This window comes from Carassius carassius, chromosome 50 (assembly GCF_963082965.1).
Source record: "Carassius carassius chromosome 50, fCarCar2.1, whole genome shotgun sequence".
Taxonomy (NCBI): Eukaryota; Metazoa; Chordata; class Actinopteri; order Cypriniformes; family Cyprinidae; genus Carassius; species Carassius carassius.
The window spans coordinates 4,104,062-4,121,909 of record NC_081804.1 but is presented as its reverse complement, the minus strand read 5'-3'; the positions used below and the strand labels follow the sequence as shown (position 1 = coordinate 4,121,909).

At 38.9% G+C, this 17,848-nt stretch overlaps 1 protein-coding gene across 1 annotated transcript in view; it reads right to left on the bottom strand.

Moving 5' to 3' along the window:
* LOC132133766 (inactive tyrosine-protein kinase PEAK1-like) overlaps window positions 1-17,848 on the bottom strand; it is a 47,448-nt gene that overhangs the window by 5,737 nt on the left and 23,863 nt on the right. The window contains exon 2 of the mRNA XM_059546716.1: window positions 2,453-5,702. Coding sequence (XP_059402699.1) covers window positions 2,453-5,592 — 3,140 coding nt within the window. The 5' untranslated portion in view covers window positions 5,593-5,702. The remainder of the gene's footprint in view (window positions 1-2,452; window positions 5,703-17,848) is intronic.

Sequence of the window (17,848 nt, the reverse complement as noted above, 5' to 3'; positions counted from 1 at the left end):
CAACGTTAAAAGCTCAGTCAAGATGAAAGGAACAGCTGATCATAGTTGTATATGGATTTCCATTTTGAAATAAATTTAGTAGCAGAGCTACTGCAAGCGATTTTTTTGAGCTACAAATCCATTTATCCTTTGCTGAAATTTCCGCGTCTTCAAGGAGAGAGCAAGGAGGTTGCTTAGCAAAGGCAGACGCCTCAGGGGCGCTTCTGCGCGAGCGCTTTGGAAAGAAGCGTTTTAGGCGCGATATGTGAACGGCCCCTAAGACTTTCATTTGTGCAGATTCTCCAGTACAATGTTGTTTGCAAATGTTTAGTCGTAAAAGCTGATAACATTGCTTTTTAACAGTTAACATTTAAAGCTTTACAAACATGTTCTGTGATCAGTTTGTCGTTTACCAGTTCAAAATTCAGTCGTGCAGCCTAATTATGACTGAATGAGAGAGGTAAATGTAGATATTTGAAATGCACTTTTTTTTCTAAGTATTCACTGCTCTTTTTCACACAGCAGGTTTTTTGTGTGTGTCCCATTTTTTTTCTGGACAACCTTCTGATGGATTTTACTTTAAATTGTGAGTTCCATTCAGGTTTCATGCAATTGGCACTTTTTTTGAAGGATTGTTTACAATTTCACAGCAAAAGCTATAAAGCTGTTTCCCAGTAAATAATAAAATACAATGCACTGCAATTTTATTCTGTTTTATCCTTATTCTTCGTGAAAATATGTTCTGAAAGATTCCTTAATATGCTTTGTTCAGGATGTTAAACTACTTTAGGAGCTCTAAGGACTGCCACGGTGAAAACATTATTTGAAATCTCCTTGTGAAATTTGCTAGAGTGTGGGTCAGTGTTCTGATTGCAGAAGAGTTCAACAAAAGAATTACTAACACAATAAAACAACTCCAGGTATATTTTTGATGAGGATATGACATATATAATCTCTTAAATCTATGCTGAATGATAAAGACCATTTATTAATAATTTACTTGGGGAAAAAATGGAAAAAACTAAAATATAAGTACATAAACCGATTAATCGATTAATCGTAAAAATAATCGACAGATTAATCGATTATCAAAATAATCGTTAGTTGCAGCCCTATTAAAATTTAATTAGCATGTTGGGGTGCAACCATACTCGACTAATCAAACAGAAAATACTGTTCTTTGATTAGATTCCAGTCTATCCCTATATCCTAGCATCAACACTACTCTCCTAAATAACCCATCCAGGAACACTAAATGGGAGGAATCTTCTACAGGCAGAGCATGTCTGGACATATAAAAAACATTCTGTTCCATTAAGTTATGACACACTCAGAAATCTATAACACAGAAGGTATTCTTAAATAAAGATAAGATTCCTAATGCCTCCAATGAAAAACCAGTGTAATATTTTTTTGTGAACACAAGGGAAGATATCACCACAAAAAGGTGTTTTTTAAAATGATAAGAGTATCTGGATATCTCAGTTTTTGAACTCAAGTATCTCTTTCTCTTATCTTGAAAGATAACACGGTGCAAACACACTCATGCACACACACACACACAAGCTGGAACGAATATCTATCTGAGAGCTTCAGTTTCAGTGTTGGTCTGTTTAAAGGAATTTGAGGAAGTAATGCTTACCCACCATACTGGCTCACACAGTCACCCATTCGATAAAGTCAAAGACAGTAAATGTTCCAATCAGAAATAGGAATTCCTTGCTTTCAAAGACTCTTTTTCCTACTCCTCCTCTCTCTGTTGTAACATTTGGTATGAATGTTTCTTCCTCCACTTGATTAACCCTTAACAGACATCTACCTGTGGTTGTTCATCAGCTTACAACTGTGACATATCAGGATCAAAGGTCCAAAATCACACACACATATGACTAACTAAATAGGAAGTGGTTTACTCTAGTTAGGAAATCACCTAGCTAAAAAAAGATAACTAATACTGATTCTACTTTTTATACTAATGCTACTACTATTGCTACTAAAACTAATCATTAAATTACCTGTATGCAGCATAGATTACAAATTCAAACATTACTTGTTAATCAAACAGTTCTACCATTAAGCTATTCCAATAAATAAATAAATCTATAAAAACAACAACAACAAAAAAACATAAGTTAAACTTTTTTTTTAATGTTGTATTTGATATTTTTAACCTTAATCCGAATATCTTACCATTATAAAAACATTTCCATTTTATAATTACTATAAAAGGTATAGGTTGTATAGAACCCAAACAAACTATAAAATTATGCTGTTCTGTATTTTCAATTCACTATGACTGAATAAAATGCTAGTAGCTACAACAGGACAATGTGAAGCTTTTTGATCAGGCATTACAAAAAGCTCCCCTTAGGGGTACAAATTTAAAAATTTCTTCTGGGATTAATATAAAGGCCATGCATAAAAAATACACACTGAGACATAGAGAGTGTGGACTGACAGAAAAACAGCTTACTTCATGACTCTGCTGATGAGGAGACTGGCTCTGCTCTTGGGTGGAGTTGACAGGCTGGAAGCTCCAACTTCTGATGTGACACCTTCCTTGTGTTCTTCAACCCGAAGCTCTGCCTCCTCTCCACCTTTGACACTCTCTGATTTGTAGGTGAATATGATCGTGGGTTTCTGGTGAGGGTCATCCGTCTTGGACTCTGAAAACCAGTGCTGTCTCTGTACAGGTGGAGGAGGCAGTACAGTGATGACAGTCCCATCCAATCCCAGCAGCTTCCCTTTTTCCTTCTCTCGTTCCATTTTCTCTTTCTGTTCATCCTCATCCTTCCGCCGGCGGAAGAAACTCTTGAAGGATATCCAGCGCTTAGGCTTGTTACCATCAGTTGAACGCCTTCCCTCCGCACCAGGACTGCTCTCTCCGTCAGTAGATTTGGTCCCAGCTTGTTTGGTCCAGTTGCTGAAATGCCTCTGGAGCAGGTTGCTTGTGTGGTAAGGAGAGGAGCTAGACCGGGCTGGGGGAAATGGGGCACTAGGTTCAGATTTGGGGCTTGTGGGCGGTACAGCAGCAGAGGCACTCTGAGATTTGGGAAGGACTTTAGGTGGAGTGTCTTTTTGAGGTTCTGCAGAACAGTGGAGTGATTTAGGTCTGTTAAGAGCATCTCTGGAAGCATCTGGTGGCAGTGAGTAAAGCTCCTCAGCACTGCATGTCTTATTCTGGCCAGTGGGGGAGTCTGGAGGAGAAGGCGGCGGCTGAATGGAGGCCACAATTTGAGACAGAACAGCACTTGCTTTCTCCCTCTGACCTGAACGTCCATTCGATGTGACCTGGCAATCTCTGCAGCCCTCTTCTGGTTGCTCACTGCTGTGGTTAGTACAAATACGATCCAGACTGCTATGTGCCAAAACAGCAGGGCCAGGGCTCATGCTGCCTGCAGGAAGGATGGAGACAATTGTCGTAGTCCTGGATTTGCCATTGTTTACAATCTGTCCGGATACTGTGGTGGTCCTCAGATCCCCAGGAGCAGTTACATCTGTTGTGTGCTTCGTCTGAGGTGATGTCTGCTCAGACGGCGAGGGCTGGGAACTTCCAGAAGATCCAATCTCCTCGTATGTGTTGCTGGCCACTCGCTCCCCGGCCCCAGGTTTGGAATGTGGCAACTCACCATTGAGCCCCAGGAAACTCTTGTAAACAGCTAGGTTATCGTATGCACAGGGATTAATCACTATGGGAACTTTCACTGGCTTTTTGGAGCTGCGTGCATATGCAGGCTCATCACGGATGATGATGGGAAATGGGGGCATGCCGGCATTGTTGTAGCTGTTAAATTTTATCTCAGACAAGTTAGGAGATTTACTTGGGACTGAGCCAAAGCCTGCAGTTGGAGATGTGGGAGCTGATTTGTGACTGATTAGTCTTGGGGCGGCACTGCCATTTGTTAAATCAACTTTCGGGATCTTCTGTCGAGGGCTGGTGCAAGACGTCCACACTTCTTGGTAACGGATGCTGCCAGGTTTTGTGCGGAAACCACTGGGTCTTCCAGAGGCAGGACTTGTAGTAGACTGAGGCATCATCAGAGACAATGAAACGGATGGAGATGCCACATGTGAAACAGGAGATCTGAGAGACTGAGGCGTAGTGGGTGAGACAGGACAGGGATCAGCAGAAGGGCAAAGCACAACATTAGGCCCACTTGACTTTGGAGTGCTTTCCACTTTTGGAGTGTGCTCATCTTTAGTGGCCATTGAGGCAGACACATCCACCACTGTATAAGGCTTACAGATAGGAGTCTTCTCGAGATTCACTACTCGATAAGGCTTGGCCTGCTCCTCGGTTGGGCTGAAGCTGATTGTGATTGGCTGGCCTGGAAGAGCTTGTGGGAGAGCCCCACCCCCTCTCTTACTGTCATCCTGTTCTTCCAGATGGATGGCTAGAACAGCTTTGTGCGTTTCATTGGGTTTTGGTGAACTCAGCCCTTTGGCTGAAGGTTCTTTGCTAGGTGGGAAAGGAATATTATTTCTCTGGTCACCAGTGCCCCTACTGCTGCCAGAGCAGGATTCTTCAGGCAGAGAAATCAAGGACTCGGGCGAGGTGGTGGACTCAGAAGTGGACAGAGAGCCACAACCCTGGTGGTCAGAGGAGTATGACAGAAGAGCAGGAGCTCCATTTGAGTCAACAGATGGGTATCCATTCAGAATCTCATCGTAACTGTCATCGTAATCCACTGCACAGAACCGTTGCAGTGAACGGTTGCGTATAGGCACTGTATTCCACTTCTTGCTTACAGTGAAGGGAACTGGGGACAGTGTGGCTGCACGGAAATTGGCAAACCGAGGTTGACCCCGCATCCGTATCCCCATTGCTAGCAACTCCTCATCGCTTTCATCCCAACTGTCATGCTCTCCATCATCATCCTCATCATCACTCTCATCCTCCTCATCGTCGCCATCACTGGAGAATTCCGGATAACAGAAACGTCCTCCCTCAGAGCTGATGACCTCTGCACTGTCACTGAGGGAAACACGTTTCATTGCTCCTCTACCACTACTCCCAGCATGGAGACAGCTTGATGCTGGAAGGCCCCTCTCTAACGAGCGCTTGTATGAACTGCAGATCCGGCCAAAGAAGTCATCTCTACTTGAGCTTGGAGAAGGTCCCAGGCCAGCAATCTCTTTTAGCACATCCGTCAGTCCATTGTTGTTGCTTCTAGTTGGCTGTGGGGAAACTGCACCATATGCCTCTGTTTGCCCAACCAAATCCTCCCCTTGATTGTTGTTTGTCCCTGTGGGTCTCGAGCTATTCAGGCTGTTGTGGTTCCACACAGTGAATGGTGAGCTTTTAGTGACCTGTACTCCCTCTGTAAGCCTTGGCACATTTCCCTCTGAATCCAACCCTGCTGGGGAGCATGGCAGCATCATTGTAGGCTTTACTGCAATAGTAGGCTTCTTTGCAACAGGTGGGCGGACCTGCCCTGCACGGGATGAGGACATGCTCCTCTGGCTGTTTGTGAGTTTGGCACCGATGTTTGTCTTGCTCTCACTGGCAGCATTGGCTTGCTCTGGAGGCCGGTGCAGGCTCTTGGGCTTAAAGCAGTTTTTGCACTCCCCTGGTTTCCACACATGTTCAGTGAAGGTGTTGCATGCAGACATGACTGCAGGGCAGTGCTGCAGCGTCAGTGAACAGGAAATCCCTCCATCACACAAAAACTAAAGGCTGAATGTTGCTCCCACACACAGTTTACAAACTGTGCCTTCAGTACCTGCAAAAAAGAATAACACAGTTATCCAGTGTTCTTTTGAAACTAAATGTAATCACTGTTTTCATCTCACATAAACAATCACTATAAGCTGCTGAATGAGTCACTCATTTGCCAGCAGGGGTCATGAATGTCTAGTTTCTCTCTTTTACACACGAACACAGGCTGCCAGACTCTCACAGATCTATTTTTGGATCACAACGCAGCACTGAGCAGTTGCAGGTAAACATCATGCCTTGTGACATACTGACACCACATACACAGACAGAGTCAAACATGTACACCTATACTTATGCTGGGGGCCCCACAGATTTATACAGGTGATATATTATACTTACTACATCCAACCCTTTAATTGTAATCCAGAACAAATCCTTCCCTACCATTTATAGACAGTTTTGCATGTTTAGACTTGAAGACATAACCTGTTCTATTTCTGAATTTTTTTTTTACAAGTGAAGGCCTTCCTAACAAGTCAGTTTAAAGAGGTTTTACTCTTTTTATGAGGCCATTCTCAGACATCTGGTCCTCACAAGTAGTGAAACAATTACACCTCTTGTATCGTCTCCTATGTCTCCCAACATTTGAAACACTTCTTTCAAAAATTTCCCAAACTCCCATACACAAATGTCCTGCCTTATAATCAGCTTGAAAAAAAACTTACAGAGAGTTAACTTTTAAGGACTAGAGGGAAGGTACTGGGGCTCTGTTTTTCTTATACAGCAGAATGACCTTTTCACTCATACACTCACTTATATATTCGATTTGGTGAACTGGTTCAAAAAGATCCGGTCACATCGAATGATTCATTTGCGAACCGGTTATCACAAACTGCTCTGTTTTGAACTCTCTCACAACAGACACAGAAGAGAAGACAACGCTGAATAAAGTCGTAGTTTTTGCTATTTTTGGACCAAAATGTATTTTCGATGCTTCAAAAAATTCTTACTGACCCTCTGATGTCACATGGGTTACTTTGATGATGTTTTTCTTACCTTTCTGGACATGGGTGAGTTATTAATTACATAATTTAGATTTTTGGGTGAACTATCCCTTTAATGAAAGAGAGAGACAGACCGACACAAAGAGAGACAGGAAGCAAAAGAGAGAGAGACAGTGCTCTCAGGAGGATGCAGCAGCTAGTGCATTAAGGAAGCTCTTTATGGCTTTCAGACAGATGGAGAAACATCTCTCCACCCTTAATTTCCCTCCTCAGAGTTCATGTCACTTCTCCTGTCTTCCTTCACTGTTCTTTATTTCTGAATTTGATGACTCAAGTCTGTACTTTCTTGCTGTACAATAAACAATTTGGATCTTTGATCATTCTGATCAGTTTTCTGGTCCTAACGCTCCTTAATTCTTTCAGGGTTTTTTTACGTGTCAGCAGTACTTAAACCACCAACTGTTACTGTACCCAAAAAGTTAGTAGAAAAGGTCTAAGCTAGAAAAGGCAGTCCTGTCTGAATAGGGCTGGACAATGTGTGCATAATAACACCAGATGTCCTCAGCACAAAATCAAACAGGCAGCGAACAGGCAGATGTGATTTTTTTCAGAGATGTGTTTCAGGACAGTGCCAGGAAATGTGTGGCACAGCTGTCTAGCTGGGGAACATGCTGCCACAGTTGCCATAGAAAAATTACAAAATCAGTGTGGTTTATTCATATAATGCTCCCCTGACAGCAGACAGAGGCAGGAACCAGGCACAATTTTGAAAAGAACCTGAAGGCTCCTGCTTCTATAGGCCAGATCTTGAGATATCTTGAAAATTAGACAAGCAGTCTGTGCTGTTAAAGATCTGAAAGGTGAAACATTGTCGGTTTAAATCAGCTATTGATTCTTCGAGCAAGGCACACAACGCCAAAGTACTACAGGAGACCAGATGTGTGAGTCACTTTGAATAAAATGACACATTTTGACAAATATATGACAAAACCATAATGGGACTAAGTCTCAGTTCATTCAGAAGTTTGTTGTTCTCTGGCTCCTTCACTGAGTTTCTCTTATGTTTCACATGCCAGAGTGATGACATCACTCCAACCACTCAGATCTAAACTCCACTCTCACACTCTTTCCAGAGCACTCAGTGACTGACACACCTTGGCAATATAATCACCATTGGCTAGTAGGACGGTGCAATTAATCGCATGCGATGGTCATGTGCATCTCGTCAGTAAAGCCGGTTCCGTGATTAGTAGTAAATCTCCATCACCTGCTTTCAGATGGAGCGGCATTTAATACACAGAGCAGTAGATCACGGACAAGCTACACAATATTGCATTAATTATCACAGGCGATTCGATCTGCGATAATTAACTCGATATTGCCTAACTGTCAGTGAAGTACAGCTCTGTGTAGTAAATACCACTTCATCTGATGAAATGAGATAGTACAGATTACTTGACAAAGAGTGAAACTCTGAAACAATCAGTCAGTGTTTGGCTAGTGAAAATATATCTGTGCTAAACTTATTATTAACCTCCAACACACACACTGGCGAGTAAAATCTAAGAATTTATTAGCCAATGGCTAATGTTAGACATCATTTAGTTGCCCCGAGTAAGATTTAGTCGTATATGCGACTTACTCGCATTTGATTTACTCGCAATGTAGAGGGCTGCTAGTGAGATGTGTTGGGTGATCAGTGAGTAGGTATGGTGTCACAGCCAATATTTATCTAGACGAGCTAGAACCGATAGAGTTACGGCAGAATAGGTATAGGGTTACAGATTTGGAGTTATAGCACATTGATTAGATATAAAATTACCAAAGCAGTAACTAGAGAAAGTTTAGGGCTACAGAAGACTGAGCAGTTAAATAGTAACAGAAGCTAGAGCAATAGAGAAAGCAGAAAAAGCAGGTAAAGTGTTACAAAAAGAGCAGATATAGAGCAGATAAAAGATTCAGCAGAGTTGAGTAAATGGAGATTTATAACCGTGGTTATAACGTTACAGCAGTAATAAGACCAGGTATAAAGCTACAGAAATTTGTGCAGTTACGGAGTAAAACAAGCTAGAGCAATTGTAGTGTTACAGTAGATTTAGTAGGTATAAAATTACAGTAAATAGAGCTGATATAGTTGTAGTAGCTAGAGTAGATATGTTACAGTAGATTGAGCAAGTACAGATAGAATATTTGTAGAGTTACAGCAGAGCAGGTAGAGGGTTACAGAAGACTGAGCGGGTAAAGAGTAACAGAAGCTAGAGCAACTACAACTGATACAGTGTTACAATAGCTAGAGTAGATATAGGTGATACAGCAGAGGGGTGGGCGATATCTCGATATTTAAAATATATCAAGATATTTTTTAAACACGATATGGATTTTGACATATCGTATATATCGATATATTGTTTATATTTAATTCTGATTCCGCCACTTTGCTTGTTTGACTTCTCTGCTATGCTCGCCCCCGCTCGCTCAAAAAAAAGGACAACTGGCTCCATTATATTTCGATACTTCGGTTTTCAGACGTCGGGCGAACAGCAGGCTGATGTCTACTGTATGGCCCATGGATTTCCATGATGCAGAAAACGTGGAGGGAATCGCGGAATCCAGTCATAAAAACGGAATTTACAGTTTAACGCGGAATGGCACGGAATTTTTTGTCAAATTTTGAATGAATTAATCAAAAGTAGGTCATTGCACTTACATCAAATCGCGATATGGACTAATATCTGCAAATATTAAGCCGTAAAGGTCTATTTAAATATGAATCCTGCGTGTCTGTGTTAACGAATGGCGCAGAAGCGCGTCTTCATTCATTAAACACACGGAAGCGCGCGTGATGCTCGTGGTGATTTCAGCTTCTGTCATCTCACTAAATCAGGACGTAAACACATGAAGAACATCTCCAGAACTGCTCTGAGAGTCACTTCATGAGCATCTGACAGTTTGATGAGTAAAACTAGCGTCATATATCACATCATAGACTGTAGTATCACATACACAGAACTGTAAAGGTACAGTAACCAGTCAAAATAAAAGTATTTGCCAGAAATCTATTACTATTGTTCAGCAGAATGTACATAGCCCACTACTACTACTATTAAAAAGAAACAACATAATTCTTAAAGGAATAATCACACATTTCTTCCATGTTTTATTTTTAATAGTAAATCCCCTTTATTTACCAAAAATAAGGTTTGCTTAATTTTAAATAATTAAAAGATAAATTAAATGAATGTTTTATGCCTTCATTTGATAACCAGAAGAAATGTAAATACACAGAATTTCTGAAGGGAAAAAACATTTCACATAAGGCTATTGTAAAAATTTGTGTAGAATTTTTAAGAACTAATTAAGTTGTTTTTATGCATTTAAATAATTACACATGCTAAAACACCGAATTAGGTAACAATAAAACATATGGTGAAGAAAAAATAAAACGTTTCATAGGGCCCTAAACATGTAATATTTGGCATATTTGTTTTTGCAGTAGTTTTTGGGGGGTTATTTTTCCTGTAAAGATAGAGATATATATCGTATATCGAGATATAGCTAAATATATCAAGATATATTTTTTGCTCCATATCACCCAGCCCTAATACAGCAGATGGAGCATATACAGATTTACAGCAGCTAGAGCAGTTATAGAATTAAAGCAGTAACTAGAGCGGGTATAGAGTAAAAGAAGCTCGCGAAAATGAAGAGTTACAGAAGACAGAGTTACTATTACATCAGATTTTGTATGTAAAGATTCACAGCAGCTAGAACAGGTATAGAGTTACAGTGGCAAGAGAATGTGTAGAGTTAATGCAGATAGAGAAGTTATAGAAGTTATATAGAGTTATATAAGATGGAGGTGGAAAGTTTTGGAGAGTATTTTGCACTAGTGTTCCAAAAACATCATAAACTGTGCAGAAAAAGAGTTGTTTTTAGTTGTTGTTTTTTTTACAAATACACAAGGAAGGAAACCTTGTGACTTTGACAAAAAAGCATATTCATAGGCACTATACACAGCCAATTACATCAACAGATGTAGAAAGAGAACCAAACAACCAATTATTTTTGATCCACAACCAATGCAGCAGTGTTGCTTGATAACAACAGGATGCACGTTCACTAGCAAAAGACTGATTGGAAACGACTCGACACCACTGGCAGGTCTTGCTGGGTTACCATGACAACCTAAAAGATCATGCACAAAGACCTGAAATGCAGGTTCCAAAATGACTCTTCACAACTTGGAGCAGAAAATGTCTCAATGCTCTGAGCGATTACCATAGGATCATTAAAATCATTTGACAATGAGCCAGAGATGTAAAACTTATCCTTCCACATTTCAACTAATATTTGACCTAGAGATGCTCCAAACCCCAGATCCAGTCTGACCTGATGAACCAAGGGGATTTTTCAGCTTCCTGAACACAGCTGCAACCTTTCTTGAATAATCAGCACCTGATAATACACGATTAATCTCCATCACTGTCTGCTTTGAAGCAGAAGAGCGCTCGTGGGCTTTTAAACATCAAATACATAAACAAGCAACAAAGAAACAGTCAGGGAGAGAGTACTTACAACATGATCTCCCCCATGCTCCTAAACAGATTAGCTTGGGAAACCCAATTCGTGGGAAAGCTAAGAGGAAAAGACACTACGATAAGATCCATTATGACATTAGAAGCTTTTTACTCGACTTGGGAGTCTCTCTGCCTGCATTTAAATGTTTAAATGAATCCTCTGGTCTGAGATGTTACTCAGTGACCAGTGGGATCTTCAGGGTGATGTTCTTGGTCAGCAAAAACCATTATCTATAGGTGTCATGAAAAGTGCCATGCCGAGCCTTTACGTTCCTTCAATCTGAACTGATGGCTGCTGGTGGTTGGCTCCCTGTTGTCTGATTGAATCTGTGCAGCGAAGAGTGCATATATTGCCCCATTTGAGAAAAATGCATCATGGGATGTAAAGGTTTCAAAATATATTGTGTGTATATAAATATATTATATTATATATATATATATATTATTATTTTCCGCCTTTTTTAATGTCTATATATAGTTTTTCTTAATTATTTTTATTAGAATTTGTTATTAAAAATTTTTAAAAAATTCATCATCATCATCATTTTTCAGTTAATGTTTCTTTCAAGTAAACAACCTTCAATAAACATTCCCTATAGTTGTCTCTTTTCTAGGAAAACGGTATTGATGACTCATTCTGGATTTCACAAATCATCCCATCAAATTCTCCCAAAAATGAGTTATGTCCCTTCTCCCAAAACCTCCCCCAACTTACTAGTTAAAAAGTTTTTTATACACGTTATATGCATTTTTATACACATATATATTTATGCACTTTATAGACTAAACTCTTGATTCAAGAGAGTGAGAAAATTCCGGTTTATATCCTGCATCCTTGAACGATTTATTGATCACCTTTGTCCTGTAAGCTTGTGTAATAACTGCCAAGTCAATTTTCTCGTAATCTGACCTAACAGTGCTTGAACGCACACCTCACCATTTTTCTGAAGACAAATTAGAGGGCTGATCAGCTTGAATCCCAAGGGAAACAAAAGCATGTTGCTCATGTTTAACAGAGTGGTGTTAGAGGAACTTGCTCAGTCCGACTCATGCAGATTAACCATTGTGTGTGTGCATTAAAGGGATGACAGATTCCCTCAGTGAGCTGAATACAGGATCAAAGCTTTACTCTAATCACACAGTGAATAATAATGAGAAACTGATCTGCAGCGCACACACATGCGTACACTCTGGCATCCTCCGTCGGTGTGCATGCAGCTTCCATATGGGAGCGTTACATAACGGAGTCATCTTCACTACACACTAGCTTCATCTTATTCTTTTATTCCGGCCGTCACACCAGTCTCTCCCTCTCTCAGCAGGTGATTGATTATGCATATGTTCGACAAACCCATGACTGAAATAATTCAGTCGAGGTTCACTGGAGAGCTAAACATTCAATGTAACTAGGACAGGAAATTCATGAATACTTCACATAAATAATGCGAACACACACACAAACAGCTGCTCCAAATCATTGAGAAGAGCAACATTACGGGTCTGTTCCAAAAACAAGTGAGTTGCCCTCTAATACAACATCAAATTCTGCTTTGTTTTTTTCACGCAGAGGTAAAAATAAGATGGAAATACCTGAGCAGTGGTATACTGTTAGCTAACATATCACTTCATACAAGAAATGTTTTAAAGCCAGCAGCTTCTGCTTTAAATTTCTCCCATAAAGCAGCTCTCCAGTGTTAAGTGTTTTTACTTGTGTCTGATCTCAATGGTCTGAACAGAAGAAATGAACCAGAGAAGATTTCCACATAAAAGGCGGCGGAGCTCCAGAGCTCCCTACCTACTATGTAATCACCAGAGACCAATGGTAGTTCAAAGGTGTTTACCAAGATCAAAACAAACGTCGTTTTAGCCTGATATTGTTTGAAATGATGTCACACTAGTTTGTCAAATTCACTATTGGAGCCTTCAATAGCACTCAACTCAACTTTCTCAAATAGGATCTGACACTAGGGCTGCAACTAACGATTATTTTGATAATCGATTAATCTGTCGATTATTTTTACGATTAATCGATTAATCGGTTTATGTACTTATATTTTATTTTTTTCCATTTTTTCCCCAAGTAAATTATTAATAAATGGTCTTTATCCTTCAGCATAGATTTTTAAGAGATTTTAACCATTTTGCACTGTCATATCCTCATCAAAATATACCTGGAGTTGTTTTATTGTGTTAGTAATCCTTTGTCGAACTCTTCTGCAATCAGAACACTGACCCATACTCTAGCAAATTTCACAAGGAGATTTAAAATAATGTTTTCACCATGGCAGTCCATAGAGCTCCTAAAGTAGTTTAACATCCCGAACAAAGCTTAAGCAATCTTTCAGAACATATTTTCAGGAAGAATAAGGATAAAACAGAATAAAATTGCAGTGCATTGTATTTTATTATTTACTGGGAAACAGCTTTATAGCTTATGCTGTGAAATTGTAAACAATCCTTCGAAAAAAGTGCCAATGGCATGAAACCTGAATGGAACTCAGAATTTAAAGTAAAATCCATCAGAAGGTTTTCCAGAAAAAAAATTGGACACACACAAAAAACCTGCTGTGTGAAAAAGAGCAGTGAATACTTAGAAAAAAAGTGCATTTCAAATATCTTTAAACATTTACCTCGCTCATTCAGTCAAAATTAGGCTGCACGACTGAATTATGAACTGGTAAACGACAAACTGATTACGGAACATGTTTGTAAAGCTTTAAATGTTAACTGTTAAAAAGCAATGTTATCATGTTTTACGACTTAACATTTGCAAACAACATTTTACTGGAGAATCTGCACAAATGAAAGTCTTAGGGGCCGTTCACAAATCGCGCCTAAAACGCGTGGAAAACGATAGGCGCACCGCTTTCTTCTTCTTTCCATAGCGCACGAGCAGAAGCGCCCCTGAGGCTTCTGCCTTTGCTAAGCAACCATGACGTGCTCTCTCCTAGAAGACGCGGAAATTTCAGCAAAGGATAAATGGATTTGCAGCTCAAAAAATCGCTTGCAGTAGCTCTGCTACTAAATTTATTTCAAAATGGAAATCCATATACAGCTATGATCAGCTGTTCCTTTCATCTTGACTGAGCTTTTAACGTTGTTACGGGAAAGGATGAAGCTGATTGGTTAGTTCTTGTCACATGACCCGCGGTGCGCTTGCAGCATTCTGAAAAGTTGAAATGTTTTTAACTCGATGCGGTGCGGTGTTGGAAATAACTTGAGCGCGCAAAAGACGCGATATGTGAATGTCCCCTTAAACAGTTCAGTAGTGCAGAGTTTACAGGTTACGCTTCTTTTTTAAAGGCTCAAAGTAAAGTACTCCCACACATAAACATCATATATGATGTCTATGCTCCCACATCACGCTTGAATGCTGCAGAGATGCTGTTCGGGGAGCACGTGACATAAAACGAGGCCAGCTATTGGCTATTCGCTACTTCTCCTGCTCTACTGGCTGAGTAAAACCTCCGGTGGCTCATTACTGCCACACTTTGGTCACCGCAGATTTGAAATATGCACGAAATGAGCCGCTTACGGCACATAAAAGTTATTTAGCAACGAATCGATGACTAAATTAGTTGACAACTAATTTAATAATCGATTTTAATCGATTAAATCGATTCGTTGTTTCAGCTCTATCTGACACTTAACATTTTATGAAAATCGTGTTCCAATGGAGTTTACCATTGAATGACGGAGAAATGTGTTTTGTCTGTTATTAGAAATGAATGGCTGCATTTAAGGCAGTAAGTGTACTGCATCACATTTTTATCAACTTACAGGTTATAAAGATTATTGTAGCTGTATGGGAGCTCAGATTTTCTTACATTTCCTTAAAATCTCATTATATAAAAGATGAACCACCTAGGGATGGAACTGTTCGCAAAAAAAAAAAAAATCGAACTATACAGCTCTCTACACACAGTTTGGCACGCGCTTGGACCGCTGTTCAAGTTTACATATTTAAGAGCCAAAGGACATTAGCTCGGGTGTGTGCGCAGTGAGAAGGTTTGTGCGTGTGCTCATCCAAAGCGTGCAAACCCACGCCTCAAAACACGCTCAGATATTAAGCTCTCTCTGAAGTATTGTGTTTAAATGGACAAGTTTGCACAAAATTATGTCAAAATGCCCATCTTGATAAGTATCCTATAGCAGACATAGTCAGCTGAACGTACTGTATCAGTGCATTCTCTTAATGTGACAGCACTTTCTTAATAATATAATCAAACAGCAACAACAGAGAAATCACTCACTGCTCTTGATTGAATAGCTTTTGTAACTTTAACAAAGATTCATCTGTAATTTATACAGGCAAATATGCAATTCTGTTTTACATGTCATTACTTTATTCAATTTCTCTAACTAAAAACTAATGTTAGACCTACCTAAAAAAAAACTGAAAATCACAAATTTTATTTGCATCTTTATTGTTTTTATTTGTGCTGTTGCTTGTAGTTAGATTTTTCTTATTTTCTTTATTTTTATTTGACAGTATAGTTTTTCCCTGAACACAGCACATACTGAACTGTACTGAAACCATGACTGTTAAACCGTGATACAAATCGAACTGTAAGTTGAACAGTTCCACCCCAAGAACCACTATATGCAGGACATTAAAACGTACAAAAGTATATAGGCTACAACTAGATGGCAAATGCTAATTCTTCTACGTGCTTTAAACATAAAAATATTGCAAACAAGCACAGATCCAAATCCAGACTGTGCGCAGCACATCAATCTAAATGGAGGCGGGGGTGGAGTTATGAGGTTTCATTGACAGTTGAGGATTCAATAGAGTTACAAGGTTTAGTCACAAGCTCTTGAATGCTTTTCATCAGACGAAACGGACTCAGACAAAAAGTCATCAGACGAAACGGACTCAGGTGGAGTATCGCGTTGCCCCGCCCCATGTGACGTCACACGCACGCCGTTCACAGGAAGTGGTATATAATGGTTGATTGATGGCAAAAGGAGGTAAGCAGCGTCCGATATTTTATATTTTAACAGTTTTATTCAAATGTTACACTATTTAAGTTATATAGGGAAGAGAACATGCTTTTCGAGAGTCTTGAGTGCACGTTTAAAAAGTTAGTTAGCTTGCAACTAGCTAGCAACTAGCTTTTATTTTGGCCAAGTAGTAAAATTACCCTTAAGAAAAATAACCATGGTTTTGCTATCAAAAACCACAAAAATAAAAAAAACACATGGTCGATATATAGTTAAATCATGGTAGCCACAGATTAACCATGGTTTTGCTACTAACCATAGTTTAACCATGGTGTTTGTAGTAAAACTGTGGTTATACAAATGGTACGTTAATCATTACACTAAAAAAACGTTTAGTTTTACTATAATGAAACCACAATGCATTATATATAGAAAAACTTTGTTGTTTCATCTCATAAATAATCATAATAATTATACGTATAAAACTTACTTATTTGTGGATGTAGCTTTTATGAGTATGATTATGTATAACACGCAATAAACACCATGCTAAATCCACATGATTTATAAGGGTTTATAAGTCTTATATCTTGACATTATTTATTTAAAATATATACAGTATCTTACTATCTTATTGATATGACAATATAGTTAAAATCAAAAGTGCCATATTACACTTTCATCTGATCAGATATTTGATATAATGGCTGTTTAAGGAAAAATAATATTTTTATTTTCATTATTATTGTTGTAGTTATTTATAGTGGTATTTGCCTGCTTTGAGTAAAGTAACAAAACAACAACACCAAGATATGAGACTTGTATTATATCTAAGGGAAACATTCTATTGTAAGTTAAGTGGATGCATTATATTCACTGCGTATTATAAATCATAATCTTAAATGCTATAACTACAAATAAGTAAACATTACAACACATTAAAACAGTTTTTATGATTACTCATGAGATGATATGACATATTACAAAGTTTTTTTTTCTAATACATATGCATTCATTATAATGCCATAAGAATACTCTTATAATTTGTTTTAAATACGGGCTTCATAGGAAGTGTTACAGTTAAGTTTAATCGATATTGTACTTCTTCACTGATGTTATACAATATCCTTATACAATTGAAAAAAAATGTTTACAGTATCTAATGCTTTTATCTTGCAGTGAAACGCATCTGAGAAGAAGAATAAAATCAAGTGAGCCACAACGATGGCATTGTCCAAGAGCACAGGCATGTATTTTTCTTTTCTGCATTGGTAAGAACACTATTAATGTTTAATTTAACTCAAAGAAAGTATATGTAAACATTTAAACATCATAGACTAATAATGAACAAGAGTGCAGATTAAGTAACAAATATATAAATGAAAACCATCCAAGATCAGTAAACAATCTTTAACTATTACTGTATTTGTTTTATATTAAGGGAGTTCATCCAGAGGCAGTGAGTGAACTGTGTGTCCTGAAACCCGAATCAGTTGGGAAGAATGGAATCAAGTTTACCCCATAAAAGGCTTACACAGGTAATTCACAACTCTGTTTGTTTGTGTGTGTGCGCACAGCTATAGCTTAATGTTTTCACGACTCATCATTTGTGTTCATTTCTTTAGGTCCCCTTCCAGATGCTGATGTCTTGGCTTCTGGTGCAAAACTAATCCAGATTAATC